Source organism: Vigna angularis, chromosome 6, assembly GCF_016808095.1.
Source record: "Vigna angularis cultivar LongXiaoDou No.4 chromosome 6, ASM1680809v1, whole genome shotgun sequence".
NCBI classification, from domain to species: domain Eukaryota; kingdom Viridiplantae; phylum Streptophyta; class Magnoliopsida; order Fabales; family Fabaceae; genus Vigna; species Vigna angularis.
Window position 1 is genome coordinate 21592214 of NC_068975.1, and position 20842 is coordinate 21613055.

The window sequence follows — 20842 nt, forward strand, 5'->3', positions numbered from 1 at the left end:
TGGATTGCAGAAACAATTTTTATTTTCTTTTAAATTACCTGGAACTTAGTTTGGTCGTTTATAAATAGAAAGTTTGTAGCTTTGGAGGTGGCATTGATTTTGGGATCTTCGCAACAACCTTCAGTTTTTAGATTATCTACAAACCTATCCTATTACAAAAGTTTATTACCAGGATCTGCATGTTGTGTTCTATTTTCTGAATGTTCTTTACTTGGGGCCTGAGAGGTATAGACTGTGGAGTTTTAAGTTAATTGAATATTCATTTTAAATTTGATAATTGAAGAAGTATAAATATTTATCTGTGCTTGATAATTCTTTAATTCACACTTATAATTTTTAAGCTTTTGAAATTATTTTTATCATTAAAAATTAAAATTAACATACTTTTAATCCTGAATAAATTACAAAATTAAAAAGTCCTCTTTTTTTAAGATAAAAATATACCTACACTTTCTCAATTGTTTAGTACTACTCTCTTGAGGAGAAAATAAGTAAACCCTTAATTTAGTATATAAAATATGAATTTGTCATCATTTTAGTATGTAATAGATAAATGAGTTATATTAATTTAGATTCTCAGTCTGGAAAAGTAATAGCAAAATCATATTGATCTTCACAAATCAGAAGTTCAAGAATTAAATTAAAATATCATCATAAGTGAAGCATAAAATGGAAACCAGGCTTCAGCAAAAGTAGAGAGAGAAGTGGCAAATGGTTCTATAAATAACCCAAAATTGGCACCAAAAGTTATACAATAATATTCAATAAGATAACTCTCATTCTCCATGGATGAAAGTTGCATTCCTCTGATGCACTTGGGGGACAACCCTTCTCATGACTAGTTGAGCAATTTTGACTGAAGAAAACTGCTTGTGATTTAGTCCTGTGCAGTAATTCTTTAGTTGACTTTCTGCCGAAATTACAAGTCTCAATGTTCCATCATTTTCCTCACCAAAAATATGCACATCACTTTCTGCTGAATTATTATGTCAGAAGCATCTCATATAAGTTCATTAAATCATATAACTTTAAAACATGGACATATACACGCATGGCTGATTTCTAGGTGGCATGCTTGGTTGTTGAACACTGCAACTGTTAGTGGCAACACTTGCATGCTTTCTGGTAAATATCTAGCCACCTATCAATGGCTATAGCACAACAAACCAGTTGTTAGTTAAGAAAATTTAAAAAGCAAGGCCGAAAGTAGTTTCAATCCACACCAGAGCCTTAAGTCAAATGGTGTTATAATTTGGGGCAGAATCGGTTAATCTATTATGTTGAGAATACAATTCATATATCCAACGCTAGAAAACTATTTTAGGAAATATAATAATAGCACCTAGACAACTGAATCCCTATGATTCAGGGATATCCACATCATACACTATAATTATAATATGCTAAATAAGGAAATAATAAAACACAAATCCTGCCAGAAATAATACACCTAATAAAACAGATTCTAACACTTCCTTCAAGCTGGTGAATAGGTATTTTCCATTCCCAGCTTGGAAACAATACTCTCAAAATTGATGTTGTTCAACCCCTTCACTAGAATATTTGCAAGGTTGTCTTGTGAGAAGACATTAGGAGTGCAGATCAGATTACTGTCTAATTTTTCTTTGATAAAATGTTTGTCAATCTCAATATTTTTGGTTCTATCATGCTACACTAGATTATAAGCTATGCTAATAGTAGATTTGTTATCACAATAAAGTTTCATCGGTTCATCCGATTTTATTCTTAAGTCTTCCAAGATGATCTTCAGCCAGAATAGTTCACATATCCCTTGTGCCATTGCCCTGAACTCTGCTTCAACACTGGATCTAGCTACCACATTTTGGTTTTTACTCTTCCAAGTCACAAGATTCCCTCCAAGGAAAGTGCAATATCATGTAGGTGACCTTCTATCCACAATTGACCTTGCATAGTTTGCATTTGTATATGCTTCTAGACTTACATTCCCATTTCGTTCAAACAAAATTCCCCTGATTGGGGTCCCCTTCAAATATTGCACAATTTTTAGTGCAACTTGTAAGTGAACCTCCTTCTGTTGGTGCATGAACTGGCTAACTACACTCACAACAAATGCAACATTAGCTCTAGTGTGAGATAATTATATTAGTCTGCCAACTAGCCCTTGATACATTTCCTATACAATATCTTATGTGTTTCCCAATTTCAGGTTTGGATCAATTGGTGTACTTGAAGGCTTGTATTTTGTCTTACTAGTTTCTTTCAACAAATCAGTGATGTGTGATGTATTTCTATTGAGATATGAATATTCCCTTTTTAAAATGGGTCACTTCAATTCCCAAAAATACTTCAATTTTCCCAAGGTCTTAATTTCAAAATTCTTGGCTAGATGTTGGCCTAAGAGTTGTTGCTCCTCCTCCTCATCACCTATCACTATAATATCATCCACATAAACTAGTAATATTGTCACTCCCCTTGACTTAGAGTGTTTAGTCAATTGAGTGTGGTCTCCTTGACTTTGTTTAAAGCCCAAACCTATCATAACTTTAGTAAACCTTCCAAACCATGCTTGTGGTGATTGTTTGAGCTCATACAATGCCATTTTTAGCTTACAAACACTGTTGGCAATTGTTTTTCCACCATATCCAGGGGGAAATTCCATGTAAATCTCCTCTTCAATTTCTCCATGGAAGAAGACATTTGTAACATCAAATTGTTGCAAGTTCTAACCATAAATAGCTGCTAGGGATAATATCACCCTAAGTGTATTCATTTTTGCAATGGAGCAAATGTTTCCATGTAATCCACTCCATAGGTTTGAGTGAATCCCTTAGCTACTAACCTTGCTTTGTACCTCTCAATGGATCCATCAACCTTGTATTTTATAGTATATACCCACTTACACCCTACTGGTTTCTTTCCATTTGGGAGAGCAACCAAATCCCAGGTACTATTCTTTTCTAATGCTTCCATTTTCACATCCATGGCTTGTTTCCATTTTTTATCACTCAATGCCTCATATAAAGAGATGGGTGTGGTTGTAGTGTTTAGGCTTGTGAGGAAGGCTTTATGGGTAGGTGAGAAGTTTTTAAAGGATAGGTAATTGGCTAGAGGGTACAGTGGCGTGGTGGTACATTTCCTAGTCTCTTTTCCTAAGGGTAATTGGAATATCTAGCTCCTCATAAAGTGGTGCTGAACTGGATTCATGAGTTCATGTACATTTGGAAAATTAAAGGCTGATTCAGTCTACATTAAAGGATTAGGAGTAGTTACATCCAGTAATGTTGGATTGGATGGTTGGACATGGACAAATTCTAGAATGGCCTTTGTCTTCCTTGTATATACCAGTTTTTTTACCGAATCTTACATCAGCCCCATCTTGAGTGGATTTAGTGGATTCCTTCTCAATTGTTACACTTTTAGTCCATATTTCTGGTCCTAAACTTAAGTCAGGGAGCATAAGGAGATCATCTTCATTTTTGGCAATCTCCCCTTAATCTTTGTTGAAGTAACTTTTGTGCTAAAAAAAGTTGACATATCTCGACATAAAGAATTTTTGGGATGGTGGGTGATAGCATTTATATCCCTTTTGTGTTGATGAGTATCCTATGAAAACACATTTTAAGACTCTAGGATCAAGTTTACCTCTATCATTGCTATGGATATGGATAAAAGATACACACTCAAATATTCTTGGAACAAGGTGGTTGGATGTAGACACATTAGGATAAAAAGAGGACAAAACCTTCATAGGGTTTTTGGAAGCTAGAATACTAGAAGGTAGTCTATTAATTAGGTAGCACGCAGTGAAGCCTCCCCCAAAACCTTTTAGGAACCTTATGTAGAAAAAGAAGAGCTCGAGTTTGGTCTAGAAGGTGCCCATTTTTCCTCTCAGCAATCCCATGAATGATACCTTCTTTTTGAAATGTTGGAAGTCTCACATCGACTAAAGATAAGGCCAATTCATAGTTTATAAGTGGGTGCAAACCTCACCCTACAAGCCGGTTTTGTGGGGTTGAGTTAAGTTTAAAGTCCACTTCTAACATGGTATTTGTTGTTTGCTGGACATATTGTTCCATCCGCTATCGGGCCGCTATCGGACCACCCATTAAAAATGTCTAATCCCACGCTCGAGATGTATATACCTCGACGTGAGGGGGTGTGTTGAAAGTCTTACATCGACTAAAGATAAGGCCAATTCATAGTTTATAAGTGGGTGCAAACTTCACCCTACAAGCCGGTTTTGTGGGGTTGAGTTAGACTTAAAGTCCACTTCTAACATGAAAAAAGGAAATAAGCCCATGATTAAACTAATCTTTAGCATTATCGAATCTAATCCTCTTAATGCTAACACCAAAATGATTTTTTATCATGGAGAAAATACATTGAACCACATAGCTGATTTCGAACTTTGGTTTTAGTAAGCAAACCCATGACACGAATACAATCATCTATAAAGGTAAGAAACCAACGGGCACTAGAAACATTTGGGACAATTGAGGGATCCCACACATCAATATGAATTAAATAGAAGGGAAAAGTGCTCGTATTATTACTAACTGGAAAAGGAACATGTTTGTGCTTAGCAAGCTCACACTTCACAATTGAGACTTGCTACATCTAATTTGCTAAAGAGGGAGTGGAATAACGATTTTATGACCCTAAAGGAAGGATATCCAAGGCGACAGTGATGTAGGAAGACCTTCCCCCTTTTTCGGGTCTACCATCATGTCCGATCCAAAAGCTATCATGGCTAGGGTTTCCAACATTATTCCCCTTTTGCTTTCTTCACTTCTGACCATAGCTACTACTTCATTAATTCCTAGAATTTTTTCTTTTCCAAGGATCTGGGCTCTCACTTGATCAAAATCATAGTTAAGCCCCACCAAGAAATCAGACTCTATCTTGCTCAATATACTCTTTGAGCATTGCTCAATCATCTGAGCACTTGGTTTTTATGACCTTGTAATGGTCTAATTCCATCCATAATGAATGATTTGAGTTGATTGGTATACTCTGTAACAATCTTGTTTCCTTATTTTGCAGTGACAGTCTTCACCTTTACATCATATATTTGAGCAGCATCTTTACCTTGGAGTATGTATGCTCCATGGCATTCCAAATCTCCTTTTCAAAATTAAGAAACATGCAAGTATCAGTGATTTCTGGGATCATGGAGTTCTGTAGCCATGCCATGATCATAGAGTCCTCTTCATCCCATTTTGTAAATCTGGGATCTTCTTCTTTAGGAGCATCTTTAGTCAAGTGGTTAGTTTTCCCTTTACCTCTCAAAGTTCAGCGAACAAGTTGGGCCCATTTCAAATAATTCTTCCCATTCCATCGGTAGGCAATGTTGAGGTGCTTCAGTTGTTCCTAAGTGTGCTGTGACATAGTATTCACCACTTTAGGAATTTGGTTTGCCATGTCCATGCAGTACAAAGACCGTAATGCAGTGAATGAAGGCTACCCAAAATAAAAAAACGATTGACAGCAATGAAGGCTGCGGCTAGGGTTTGGTTTGCGACAACAATGAAGGTTGTCTTGAAAGCGGTGGTGGCAGCAATGAAGGCTACCATCTAGGGTTTTGGTGGGTGCAGTATGAGGCGGCTCCTAAAATTTGAGAGCGCTGATACCAAGTTATAATTTAGGGTAGAATTTTTTAATCTATTATGTTGAGAATACAATTCATATATACAAGACTAGAAAGCTATTTTAGGAAGTATAATAATAGCACCTAGACAACCAAATCCGAATGATTCAGGGATATCTCCATCATACACTTTAATTATAATTTGCTAAATAAGAAAAAAATAAAACACAAATCCTGACAAAAATAACACAGCTAATAAAACAGATTCTAACAAACGGAAATACAGAAAAATGTCGCTAATATATAAATGACCAATATGGCTATTCACAATGGTATTAATATTGCTTGGAGTAGAGGCTTAGGAAGTTCATAGTTTACTCAGATTCCAATGTATACAAGGACAAACATTGGTTGACAGGATTTATCCTGCACTTTCTTTGGTTGCAGCAAATAATAACATTTCTGAGACCAACAGATTGTGGGTGCCCATGTTCAGGTTGCTGATACTTCGGCTAAGTGCGGACTATTTCTTCAGGAACAAGTAAATATTTTTAATGTTGCTCCCTCCTCCTATTTCTACAGTGATAATGGCTGATGTAGTATGTTCCTTCCAAAAGGCTAGGATTTTCTTTGTTTTCCTTGAGCTATGCCTCTTTAATGTCAACAAAAAAGAACCACTATGACAGTGTTAGCTCTAAAGAGATGCTTACCTGCTACAAATGAGATGATTTACAGAATAGGAATCTTAGTGAGTCAGCCTCTTTAATGTCTTCTTTGTTGTTCATTTGTTTCAGCATGTAATGGGAAGAAAAAGAAAAAATAGTCTTATGGTAACTGAAGGATCACCAAGTGCTGCACTGAAGACAACAAAAGAAGGCTGATTAGGGGTGCAAAAGATTGATTGATTCACAAAATGACAACTAAAACAAAATGGTGAAGCCAACAAACTGTTATTGAAGATTAAACTAAGAAACTAAACTGCTAATGCAATAGCCCGCACTTCAGCTATTATATACTACAAACAAAGGAATTTCTGAAAGTAAAAATTTCACCACATTATTAGCCTTAAAAATTTGTAGTATATAAGAAGAAGAAAAAAAGCTTTGAAAACATGTTCAGGAAAACAAATCACCTTTTAATACTGTGGAAATTTCCCTTTATTCCTTCTGCTGAGTGATCAAGAGCTTACTTGGGAAAGCTGGTAATCTATGCAAACTTCAAAACAAAATTGGACACAGCATTTTCTTTCCTAGTTGACAAAACAGTTCAGAAGCCTTTTCTGCATGCTAGTTGTTCATCACAAATTAGCCTTGATACCTCTGTTGTTGACAAGATTCGTGTTCTAGAAAAAACAAAAAAACGAAGTCCAACCAATGAGAAATCAGGAATGAGCAAAGAGAAAGGAAACAATACCATATATGTTGCTTAAGAGCATAGGAAAGCCTTAACAAAAAGTAGGACATATTCATTCCCACTATGCTAGATTTGGTGCTTGTGCATCTTTAAGGCAATAACTATAAAAACAAAAATGTCTTGTTTTACAAAAATAAGAGGATCTTGGTTTTGATGGTTTTAAAAACTGTCCATATATATCTTATTCAACATCGGAAAAGAAATTAATGCTGCAAAAGCGGTTAATATATCCTCCTTAAAAAAATTCAAAATCAGATAAATGTGTTAAAGCTATGTACAATCACACATACCAAATAAGGAAACCATTATTAAGGAAATCATGGACAAAACCAATGACAGACCTATTGATAGAATCCTCATCTTTGAACACTTCCTTCAGAAATCCCTTGCTTTACAATTGAAGGTAGTTCAATATTTTAGAAATAATGAAAGTTTGATCTCCTTATATTTCCCTCCCTTCTCTATTTCTGTTCACTATTTATATTGCAATTGGTATCAAAACCTGATTTTCCAATCACATACTACTCTTATTGGACACATTGTTTGTTGCATCTTTGTTCAGCCTAAAGAAAAATATTGTGAATGCCCAAGATAGTAGTAGGACATATAGATTCCCTATCAATTGTGACACAAGTTAGTGCAATTGTTGTAAGATAAGGTCCAGAGAGTGAAGGAGGGTAGGGGGGAACCCAAGGGCATGATCCCAAAAGGTCACCATGTACCTATGATGAGGTCCTTTCTCATAGTTACAAAGACCCGTTCTCAATATTGTTACTCAATGAATAGTTGCCTAAGTTAAGTGTCAGAGTTCTTCTAGGTATCACCCTAACTTCATCAATAATTGTTCATCGGCATGGCCAGCACATAAAATCACAATCATAACTAGTTTCCAATGATACCTTCCCATCAACTGCCCCACAAAGTTAGATTAGACCCAAAGATGCATGTTAAAAACTACTTTTGAGAAACTTAATATTCTATGTATTTTGTCCTTGCTTAGGCAAGTTCTCACTTGTATGCTTTGAAGATAGATTACTCCACATAAGTTACCTAACAATTAATTTTTAGCCAGCATATATAGGTGTCATTATTTTCATAAGTGATGATTGATGGTAACTTTAAATTCAAACAACACATATTACCTTATTTTGGGTTAGACAAAGGTTTTGGTTCATCTTCAATATTCTCTAGTTATTAAGGGTTAGTGATTGCATATGATTGATGTTGTTTGTGGTGTCAACATAGTTGGGATAGTAAACAACATAATGATGGTATACAACATAATGATGGTATAGCATTCTCATTTCTGTTAAGAGAAAAGGTAACATACTCTTGATGACCAACTTGTTATTGGTATGTGATTGGTTATTTTCCAAACCTCTAATTGGACAAAGTAATACCCAAACTAAAAAATCCCTTTTGCTTTGTGATTAGTTAGTTTCTACATATTCTACAAGATAGTCATTGGAACATTGTGACTAAAATCCTTAAGTTTATTGAAGGAGCACTAGGCCAAGGTTTCCTAATATGATCCTTACCATAGTGATTGGGTTTTTCAACATCCTTACATCTTGAGTACTGATTCACCATCACACAACAATGTGGCTTCAATTTAGATAAAGTATTTTGACCAAGGAAAAAGATACATTGTGAATCTATACTTGTACCATTTCCTTCACAACCATGAATTCCTTCTTTAACTACACCATATAAGCCTTAGAAAGACCTTACCATGGACATTTTCATGATTGCATCCCTCTTGATACATTCTGAAAAGTGACATCTTTTAGAATCATTCCACATTGTGACTCAATACCTCATGTATATTGAAGGAGCATCAGGCTAAGGTTTCCTAGTATATTCCTTCCACCATGGTGATTGGATCTCTCAACAGCCTTACATCTTGCATATGGAATTCACCATGACACCACAAGATTCTAGATTCATTTTAATGAAAGCCCCTTCATAATAATGTGAATGAATGACTTTCTTTATCTATAGCATTCCTTGAAAGTAGAAATTGCATTCTTTACCAATAGCATATCAGCCTCAGAAGGACCTCGTCGTAGACTTTGGTCGTGATTATATCTATGTTGTTGATAGTTTTGAAAAATGACAATTTTTTTAGAATCATTAAAAACTATGATTCAAATCTTCAAGTTTATTGAAGGAGGAATGGGTGAGGTGTCCTAGTATGTTCCTTACCATAGTGATTGAAAGCTTCCAACAACCTTAACATCTCACATATTGATTTACATCACATCAACAATGTTTTAGGTTCATTTCAAAGGAGGTCTTAGGATAGTAGTGTAAAAGAATGAACTACATACCCATATAAATTGTGTATCTATACTCATCACATTCCTCGTTCTTTCTTTATCTACATCATATTTTCCTTGGAAGGACCTTACCTTAGACAATCTATTATGATTCCATCTTTCTCATCGAAAGGTTTTAAAAATGACACTTTTTCATTGTTAATTTGTTTTTCTGTGAATTCTTTTCCTTGCATGTGTTGCCTACCATCGTGTATCAAACAAATATTTGAAAGTTGTTACTTGTTTTGAAAACTTTCCTAACGATAAAAAATGATCGATTAAAATTTTACTCAACTTCTAACCGATACATTGATGGTTACACCAAGGTAATTGGCCATAGTTGAAGAGACTTGCTTAAGATTTAATGTGACAAAAATAGCATTATTCGGATTAGGTTTCGGATTGGATAATCACAAACCCCTTGTGATTTTCCATGTTTTGTCTTCGCACCAACACATTGACCTTGTGCATATACCTTTTATTGCTTTTATGAATACCAAAAAATATTTTTCATATCATATTCATAATTTGTAGGCCAAGGTTATATAATAATTTGCACTAAGCAATAACAATATAAACTTGCTACTAATGTCTATTGGCAAATTTGGAAACTTAATTACGGCGTTATATCATACCTTGTGTTTGACTTGAATATTACATACTTCCGATTAAAATCCCTTTGTAATGTTTTTCAAGGAAACTTGAGTTAAGGATTTTTTACTTGATTTACCTTCAAACTTGACTAATAGTCTATTTGTAGGCATTGAAGGCTTCTTTGTCTGAAACCTTTGAGACTTCTTTGTTTCCATGTGACTTTTCATGTACCCAAACACATGCTTATTTACATAGTTTAGATCTACACATAGATACTAACATACTCCTTAGAATTGAGTACTTGTTCCTTTACCAAGGCACCTTTAAGCCTTCCAATATGTTTCCACGTGATTTTGCATACTAGATTTGAGTAGATGACTTACACCTTACCATGCCATTACTCACCATTGAGTTAAATGGGCCTCCTCTAATTCAATTCCTATAGAAGGAGCTAGGTAATATGACTAGTACATCTATTAGTTAAATGGAGCTACTTTACAAATAGTCTCGAGTGGATTTATCTTTGTTGAGCTATTTTCGTTGGGAGGAACTAGTTATGATAGACTACGACTTCTTTATCACAATGAAATGGGAAGAATTGTTATTCCAATGCCAAAAATTTCACAGTACCCAACCAAATCTCGAGTTGCACCAAAAATTTCATAAACTTTTCCATCTAAGGTTGATTCCATAAATGACAATTCAATTGTTGATTGACTGCACAATATTCTCCATCATTATCATGTAGTTGGAACAATACCCTTCTTCTCAAGCTTCAAGAGTCATATCAGTATGATAATTCTTAAAAGTAGACTTCCTTCAGGGTAAGAGGTCAAGGAAATCAAGAAATAGAGGAGATTTGTATCATGGATTTATTTGTTCAATGGGGCTATTATGCAAATAATCTCTCATGAATTCATTTGCATTGCACTTTTTCCTTACAAAAACTAGTTGCCATAAATAGTCTTTTTTGTCTTGGTAAAATAGCCATTATCACTATCCTAAAGCCAAAATATTCACAGTTCCCTGTTGACTTGTACCTAAAATTCCATCCTTCACTTTTCGAACGAAGATTTGGTCTATCTATGACACTTCAATTGTTGATTCACCCACGATCTTCTCTATTGTTATAAAGTTTATTGGAAGAGTTCCCTTGTTTTGAGACTTTGAGAGTCATATGAACATCTTAACTCTCCAAAGGATAGCTTTTCTTGTGTAAGAAAATAAGTAAATTCAAGCATAAATTGAGATCCCAAAGCTCATATTGAGATCAAAGGGATGTCCTATAAGAAAGCTAAAAGATTATCGATGTTCTACAGTCATAAATGGTTGTAGGTGAAAGAAATATGCATAGCAGAGTTAAAAATGATGAGGTGGATGAGTAGACATCCACAAATATATCCTGAAGAAGGTTAAAGTAACACTTAATGAGGAGAAAATGACAATGACTTAACTAAGGAAGTTGTGTTTGGTCTATTTATCGAGGGAAGAGGTTCACTGGGAAGGCACAATAACAATGAGACTTGACTCAAACTATATAAGAGAATGACACCACCTTCAGGCCCAAACTTTAAGACAATAAGTTTATAGGTATTTTATCTTATATGGTACTCAACTTTCTCATTTTTACTCAATGTGGGACTTAGACTCACATTTGGATTCCCAACAATCTTTCCCTCAAGGGTGACTCTCTTCCACAGTGGAACGTTCCCCCCTCAAGATAGAAGCATTCCCAACCATCAGTACCCCTTTTCGTATCGCCATTCATTTTTAATGGGACACGCTTACCTGAAACCCTTGTTAGGAAGACTTTCGATGCGACCATACTGCACTCTGAGCTGGTCACCAAGACTAACCATCAACTTTGATACCACTAATGGGTTTGTCAAGAAAGTAGGTTCATTGGAGAAACAAAACACCAATGAGACTTGAGTCAAACCGCATAAAAGAATGACACTACCTTCAACCCAAAATCTTAAAACAATGGGTTTATATGTCTTCTACCTTATATGGTGCTCAAGTTTCTCATTTTTATCTAATTTGAGACTTAAACTCACATTTGGATTCTCAACAAAAAAGTACCGAACTACGTTAATTAATCCTTGGTCTAAATGGTTTATTAAATATTTCTTTTATGGAATAATTAACAGAAGAATTTTCTAGTTTACTCTCAAACAAGTTTTCTATATGACAAACTAAACTGATTCCTCCTTGTATTAAAACTTGTCCAAAAGATTATAAGTACTGTAATGTGTACGCAAAATGTATATTCATATTGTATTTTGTTACCAAATACCAGATAGCATGAATTTACAAATAATCTTATCATCACTATGTATAAATGTATTAACATGATGTTATAAAGAGATAATCATACAATACTAGAGAGAATCTCATATCTCAATTGATTTCAACAAATGAATCACAATTTTATTAGATAGCATACACGAAACTAAAGTCTATGGATATGTAGTATTTCCCAGTCCTGAAATCCGATATCTGCTCATCCCTCTTTCCACCCAAAAGGGACAAGACAAAAGAAGAAACAACATAGATATTTTAGGTAACTAGCATAAGTGTACAATATAAAACTGAAGAGAAGGATATAACTAAAATAAAGCTTATTTAGTAGCATTGCAGTATTGCACATTGATTAAATCATAGTAACAAATCCTCTTACATAAGGGAATTCATTATTGCAGACAACAAATCACATTCCATGCTTGAAGATACTGATTTATGTTTCTCCATTGGATTCCAACTGAGGGTCTGCAAGCCAAATTTTCCATAATTAGAACGAAACAGGAATAAGGTATGACACGCAAAGTCCACACACAGGTATGTGTGTGTGTATGTAAATATGAATAGTTGAAATCATTTAAGTAACAAAGGTGCCGCGTTATTGACAATATTGTTAATGATGAATCCTTTAATTTGATTGCATGCTATGCTTTGTTGCCTCAAAAACTCATTCTTTGTCTGTACTAAAACTTGGAGGATATAGTTGATCTCCCACAGAATTTGGAGAATAAGAATATCTTGTTGCAATTAATATGTTAATTCAATACTTGACTATATTAATCTCTATTTGTATGGACAATTCAACATTAATTAGGGATACAACTGTTAGCGTTAATAATAATACATAAAAGTAAGGGAGCTAGTGTAACTTTTCAATCACCAGGGATGAAATTGTAATCAGTCCTAATCATAAGGGAGGTCAATGTAAAAATTAAGTTATACAGACTGCAATAAGATAATACCAACTAATGCATTCAAGTTAGTTAATCCTCCCTTAAAAATATAGTTACCTGATGAGGCATCTGCATCAGAAAGAACAAATTCGAAACTGCTGGAACAATCACTTGTGTCACTTTTGTTATCCTCCTCCTCTAGTGCTTGTGCTGAACCAGCAATTGTATTCATACTAGTGTTTCCAACTCCACGTTCCACCAAATTCTCTGCATTTCTGCTGCTCTGTAGTGCCAAAAGCACGAGATAATACAAGTTTTGTATTATAGGGAATACCAAAATTGTTTTTTTCTACCTCTATTTTTAATTTTAGTAAATTATACAAGGGTATCAACAAACCTATGTTTACATATACATATAGAAACACATGCATGTCCAATATTTTAGATTTTAAGTGGCCTTTCAAACGACACTAAAGCTTGACAAACAATAACTAGTGACCTATTCTTCCATTGATGAGACATTGAGAAGCAAACTAGAACCAATAAACAATGGGAAGAGAAAATTATTGAGAGGATGAATAGATTATACCTCTCAATGCACATAGACACATCACCAAATTCTCACAATTTGAAAACATTTCATATTTTATTTGAAACAAAAAACGTCTTATTTCCAAAGAATGTGTGCCACAAGAAAGTAATGAATTGACTTGAATACCTTACAGTAATACATTCTTTCGTTTGGGTACAACTTTCTTTGGAGAATAATTACTTCTTTTTTTCCAAAAGCTCTTTCAAGAAACTAGGAGATAAGTATAAGTATATTATTTCTCCAAATTAAATTGAACCAGGCATACACTAAATCATCCCTTGTGTATGATAGAGTATATTACTTCGACAGATTGAGTTAAAATTTTGCCATATAAAGTAGACATGATTAATCAAGTTGTATAACACATACACCAATTTGGATTATTCTATTATGTAATACCTGTCCTACTGTTGACTTGTCAAACAGGCTTGGTTCATCTGGTTCAAACAACCAAAAAGATTTTAACAAATTCTCAATGAGCGGATCTGTTTCCTGCAAAAATATTTTATTAACATAAATAGTTAAGCTCTTGATAGTAAAAATATTGTATAGAAACTTTATATTTATAAAAACACAAGCAGTCATTGGCAACTCTATCACATTTCTCCCAGGGTAATGAGACTACTAGAAGTATAATTACATGAAATCGGGCGTAAATTTTAACTTAGCCAGTTCAATTGAGATTACCTCAACAAATCCAGAATTTGCGCCTGCACTATTGACATTAGAAACCTCTGTTTTTTTCTCAACTGGTGTCATCACCACGTCTTGATGTGAAGATGAAAGTTGTTGCAATTGACCAAACGCCTCTTGACGGGGAAATGGGAACAGAAATTGTGGCAGTTTACCACTTACTTTTTGGTGAGCAGAAGGTGAGGAAAATACTGGCCATTCACCAGTTACCTGCCCAAAAAATGCCTTTACTAAAATATCCAACAATAGAAGTTATAGCAAACTAAAATATATTAGATGAAGTAATGTTCATTACACGTGATGGCATCAAGTTGCTTCCTATGTTGAGTGCTTGAACTGCAACAAAAAGAAAAATATATATGAAGAAGAGAGTAGCAGGTAAAGGGAGGGGGGTGGGAGAACGATGAGCTTGCATTGACCCTGAATATGTCACCCAAACTTTATTATGAAACATCCAAGTTATCAGTGAAATAATAGTTTTACTTGTCCTCTATTCAAATAATCAACTACCAAGAACATATTTAAGGATATCATGAAGGTTTCTACCATGCTAATCTTTCAGATGTTTAAGCTCAAATGATATTGATGACCTTTCTTTAGCTTATTTAAATACTTTACACAAGTGAATTAATAGAAAAAATGAGTATCTTTCAAGTTCTAAGTTGTAAAATATTAGAGATGGGATTTTTTATGTAAAAAATCAGATGAGAAGAAGAAATTTATTAATTATTTTTAACAGACATAACTGTCATCCACAGAAAGTATAGATTGTTGTCAGTTAACTAACATCCAGTTTCAACACTTAATGCTAAAGTAGACAGAACCTACTCTTGTCATGCATAATTTTCTGACTATTCCTGTTAGAAATTCCACATTAAGTAGTATGAGCTACTTGATATAGTACTAAAGTCTTGAGACTCTCTCACTTGATAAACTAGGTTTTTGGATTTAGTTATCTTGTGCTCAATTCCAGACAATTGGTGCTTTCACTGAAGACCCCCTTAAAATGGGTGTCGTGTAAAGGGAGTACCACATTTGAGGCAAGACGATTTCAACATTTTCTAGGTCATTCAATTTAAGATACTCTAATGTGGCCTAATGAAGCAGAGCAAGAAACGTACCAGGATTAAAATTATTAGAAAATTGATACATTGGTTGAACATTTATCGAAGCCCCTACTTCTTGAAAAGCATTACGTCCTTGCATTCCTCCTAAAAACCCATGTTTTTCCTGCAACTAGTTCCATCCCAGGTGAGATTTTATCACATAATTTCATCGATAAACCAACTTGAGTTGGCTACAATAAGAAGAAGAGGGTAACTCACATGCATTTGTCTGAAGAAGTCAAAATCATTGTTGACAGACCACCACTCCAGCAAAAATCCTTCTGGGACATCCACAGCTGAAAAAATCAATCCCACATTTTCCAGTCACAAAAACTGCCACACAACAATTAATAATCCCCAGACTAATACCTAAAAGAAGCAATAGAAAGTATATGAAAGAACAAAAATTACTAAAGAGAAACTACCACCAAGAAATTCTTACTAAAAAATATTTACATTTTTAATCAAGAAAACAAAATAATCACAAATACCCTCTGTTTCATATCGTAGTTTTTCACCAGCTACGAACAGTCGTGTGTGGTGGTAGCCATTGCAGGGTTTTCTTGGGTGTAGTGAAAGGGCTTAAATACACTCTTCCAAACATTCCCTAAATAATGGGATCATTCCCTCAATAAGACTTCTTCAAGAAAAGCAGCACAGATAAGAAACAGAACAGACAAAGTTTCCTCACATGACGTTCAATTTGCCAACTAAGTCAAACTTCGTAACTGTTAAATTGAAAGGATATTTGGACAATCCAAAAATCAAAACAACTAAACTACAATTCCAAAAGTCAATCTTTTTCCACAAACTCAATGAGATGTCTCAACTCTCGAATAATAAAATAATATTAAATTTTTCAAAAATTTGGTTGTTTAATAATTGCAAGTGCTAACATTTGTTGTTAAAATACCGTAAAAAAAAAGGACATTCTTACATTACATACAGTAAAAAAAATCATATTTTGAAGAACACCCAACATGTTAAAATTCCTAGTTTACAAAACCATTGCAATTTTAATTCTCACTGAACCTTCTTTTTACTTTTGAGAAATGCTATTTTTACAACCAAAAGAGAAATAAATAAAGGGTGTCGTGGAGAGGTAGACATAGAAGTTTTGTTGTTTAATTAATTAATTGTACACATATTGCAATAGATATCTTTCGCTTAGTAGATAAATAGCCTATAACATTTAGAAAGAGAGGGATAATTTTTTTTTTCATAACCAGTATTAATACGGATGGTTCATCATTGAAAACAATGACTAAATCTGTTGAAAATACATATGAATCAAAATCTAGACCACTCGTACTGTAAATTTTAACATGAAAGGATTTCTTTATAGCATACTTTAAGAATATCCAAATGGATATTGATTTTATAACTTATAACACCTCAAATGATCTTGTTTGGCAATTACTCATGAGAGAGAAACATTTAATGGAAACAATAAATGTAATTTTGGACTGTGATAATTTAATATATATCAATATATACTTTAAATGCTTTAATTACTTTTGTAACCGTAGTCTAAATTCTAAAATATTTGTCATATACCAACATATGATGACATATCAAACTGTATCCATTTGAGGATTTGACTAATCTGTTATTAAAATTTCCCTGCAACATGTAACTATCACAGCATCTAAAAACACGATTCCTCTAAGGTCCACATTTTAGGATGATGAAACAGTAACTCTCAAATTAAAAATCAAGAATTGAGATTTTAAACTTAATTAATATATTTCCCAGGTACGTTTACTTTTATAACAATTTCAACATTTGACTTTTCAATCAATGGTTATTAAATGATACGTGACCATGCGGGCAGATTACTTGTTTTCATAAATTGTGCATTTTGTAAAACAGTTTCTAACAAGTTATTAACTTTTTTTTTTCTGTTAATTGAAAATTTGTGGTTCAGGAACATAAAATAATTTCTTCTTCCTATCTCCTTTTCTGCGCCCAGAACTAAAAAAAAAAACAAAGAGAAAACGTGTTTTTCAAATTGATGGACAAGAATTGGATTAAAGAGATTTCATGAGAGAACCAACAACATAACCACTTACCATGAAAACCTTCAGTAATTTCTTCTACCAAAACCCAACACATGAACAACAAAAAGGACAAAACTTTTTCCAAAAAATGGCAGATAACATGCAGAGAGGAAGAAATCCACCCAGAAGAGCAACAACCAAAGGAAGAAGCACCGAGAATAAACAAAACATAGCAGAAAAAATAAGAAGTAAGAAATGCTATATATACCATCAGTCGAAGAAGCAGCGGCATCCAGATGAAGGTTGGTCTCGTTCCTGAAAACCTCAGCAGTGCGGTGCATGTTTCGTTTGACAAGATAATCATAAACATAGCGTTCAAACCTTGAAAGAAAGAGAGTAAAAAACGTGATCAGAAAAATAACGACGACCCAGATGAGAAAAAGAGAGAAAAGGACAGAAGAAAAGTGAGGGTGGTGGAGATGGTACGTCTGGCGAGAGCTCCAGTGCGAGTCCATGGCTTGAAAGGTGGTGAATTGAGAGAGAGAAAGGGAGAAGAAAGAGAGAAAAAGATGAACAGTGAGGAAGAGAGAGAGAGAGAGAGAGAGAGAGAGAGAGAGAGAGATTTAAATGAGCATTGGCATTGTGAAAGAAACGCTTGGTTGCATTAGATAGATGTTAGTGATGAGAGATAGTGAGAAGGAGAAGGTTCCATGCAGCCAGCAAAGTTAACGAGTTAATTCAAACAACGGTTCTGCTATTCGGAACTGACGGTTACTTCATTTTGTATAACCCCACTCACTCAATCACCATTCACTGTACTTTCTCATTTCCTCCTGTCATATAAGAACTTTTTTTTTTTTTTTCTGTCAAACACATTACTTTTCCACCATAATAATAATAATAATAATATTGTTATTATTATTAATAAATGAGGGTGCTGATATGGTAATACTTTTGTTTTAGATATGTATTATTTCTTAGCTGTATGTAACGGACTTTAGGGAGATAATTAAGTGTAATTAGTATTTAATGGGTCTGTAACTTTGAGACTTCAATTAACTTTGTATTCTTTCTCAATCCTATTAATTAATATAACAGGAATTTATTGAATTCTTAAAACTATAATTCAGGCTCATTAAATAATGAAACAAACGTCACATACTTTTGGTAATTTTGAGAAATAATAGATGATGCATTGAAATGTGTTTTGCAAAACTAGTTTATACAGCTGGAGATAAATGAGTTATTAATTAATAAACTTTAATCATAAATTTTAAGTTTATAAATAACTTATCTCATTGAAAGTGTTTAATAGGACTAACTGAGAAGTAGAGCTCTTAATTTCGTTCAATCCACAGGATTTAGTCCAGTTCGATATATAAAATACCAAGAACAAAAACTTCCCATTAAAAAAGTTATAAGGTGAGAATGTTGACAAAAATCCTATGCACCAAAATAGTTTTTTTTTTTAAACATGAAAAGTATAGTATTAAATTTCCGATACAGACGGTCTTTTATGATTTCCAATTAAATTAGTGAGTATTTTGGAAAGGTTCGATTTAGAACTTTAATACAGGTCGTCTTGACACGATTTTTGTCTTCAATTGGACTAATTCAACTGAATTAGATTAAATTTCAATCAATCAAATTCTAACTGAATTCAATCGAATTATGATTGGAGTTAAGTTTGACAAAATTTGATCCAAGTCAACTTGGTTTCATTTGGTTAAATTTAAACCTCGATCAAAATTTAGTAGAATTAATTTCAGATGGTTCTAACCGAAATTTAGTTGAATTTGTTTGCATTGCTGGCTGAAATTTGCTCGTACTTTTTTATTATATTAGGCAAATTTGAAGACTAAAATTAATATAATAATATTCATTTATTACTAAATTAAGAGAAAAAAAAATTAAAATATTTATCTGATCTATACTTTTCCACTGCTTTCTATAATATGTTTTGTTTGATAAATTTTTTATTTTATATTGTCAAATTTCAACTAAGAAAAATTAATAAATAATATTAATATACTACCATCAACTTCATTTAATGTTAATAATAAATAAATATTTAATACTAATTATGGATAGCAAAGTAGACTAATATGATTAATTTTGTCTCGGTCTATCATAAATTTAGAACATATTAAGTTATGATAAATAAAACTAAAAATCTTAATCCGTTTTTATTAAAGGTTGAATTATGAAAAACATACTTAATTATATTAATATTATAAAAAAATGTAATTGATTAATTAACATTTAATTAGATGAATTAAAATAATTAAAACTTTGAAGAATATTTTTAATTATTAAGTGAAATTTATATAATCTTTTATCTAACATAAATTATATAACTTCCTGTAAATAATAAAATAATTTAAAAACTACTAATATTATTTCTCTTCTTATTGAAAATCTCATTTTTATTTTATTTTTAATAATACTAAAAGTCCTTATCTTCATATTTATATACTTTAGTATTTAAATGCAGTCTCCTCTGTTACTTTTTTACATATCACGTTTGATTTTGTATCTTGGTAAAGTATGAAACTCATGAATGTTATATCTATACGTCTATACTGATGTATAAAATTGATATCAACTTAATTTTTTATAACATTTTTTTAAAATTTTACTCCAAGATTGTAATTCCTTTTGATTACTGTTGTAACTCTTTCTTATTATAGTAACTTTTTTCTTTATCAACAAATAATACAGCAGAAATAAAAATGTCTTCCAATTTCGTTCAAAACGAAAGTTTAACACTAAATTTATAATTCATGTTATATATATACACACACACAGTTTTATAATAAGTTTTCTAATATAACCTGCATCTTTAAAATACGTTGAATATAACTTACCAGAAATATTTAAAAAATACTCAATCGCCACCTTGACTTATTAACATACATATTTTATTAAAATACGTTATACACACTATCATCCATTTTTCCTAATTGAAATGAGTTCACAACCCAAGTGTAATTAAATAAATATTAATTTATAACTCACTGACATTTATAACCATTAATAAATTTTGTCACAGATATTAACATACAATGATTACTAATTCTATTCTTATAACATATCCCATTTTCTTACTTTATTATTTAGATTTTATAATTATTTTTTAAACTCAATTAAATATCTACAATAAAATAATATTTTATGAAACTTTTTCTTAAAAAAAATAATAGCTTTTTTAATAATGATGACAAAAACGTGCTTCCCCCGGTATTACTAAGAGATAGGTGTATGCTAATAATTGCTACAAACATTTTGACATAAGAATTTTGACGTACTCCTAAAAAAATGGTTGAGTTTGTTAATATACACTCACCAGTAAATTCCATATCA

At 32.8% G+C, this 20842-nt stretch overlaps 1 protein-coding gene across 4 annotated transcripts; it reads right to left on the bottom strand.

The window, feature by feature from the left end:
* Positions 1–656: 656 nt before the first annotated feature.
* On the bottom strand, positions 657–18206 carry LOC108343389 (uncharacterized). 4 transcript variants are annotated; one of them, XM_017581641.2, is made up of 12 exons: positions 17966–18205; positions 17748–17860; positions 15699–15775; positions 15495–15609; positions 14669–14709; positions 14368–14583; positions 14080–14172; positions 13206–13371; positions 12575–12663; positions 6702–6911; positions 6280–6426; positions 661–1151 (listed from the first exon to the last, which is right to left on the bottom strand). In XM_017581641.2, the coding sequence occupies exons 1-9, from the start codon at positions 17992–17994 to the stop codon at positions 12632–12634; spliced, it is 882 nt and encodes a 293-aa protein (XP_017437130.1). In that variant the 5' UTR covers positions 17995–18205; the 3' UTR covers positions 661–1151; positions 6280–6426; positions 6702–6911; positions 12575–12631. The 4 variants fall into 4 exon arrangements, with proteins under 4 accessions (XP_017437129.1, XP_017437133.1, XP_017437130.1 ...); XM_017581640.2 differs by having other exon boundaries at positions 657–6426; XM_017581644.2 differs by having other exon boundaries at positions 657–6426; positions 15495–15603; positions 17966–18201.
* Positions 18207–20842: the final 2636 nt, after the last annotated feature.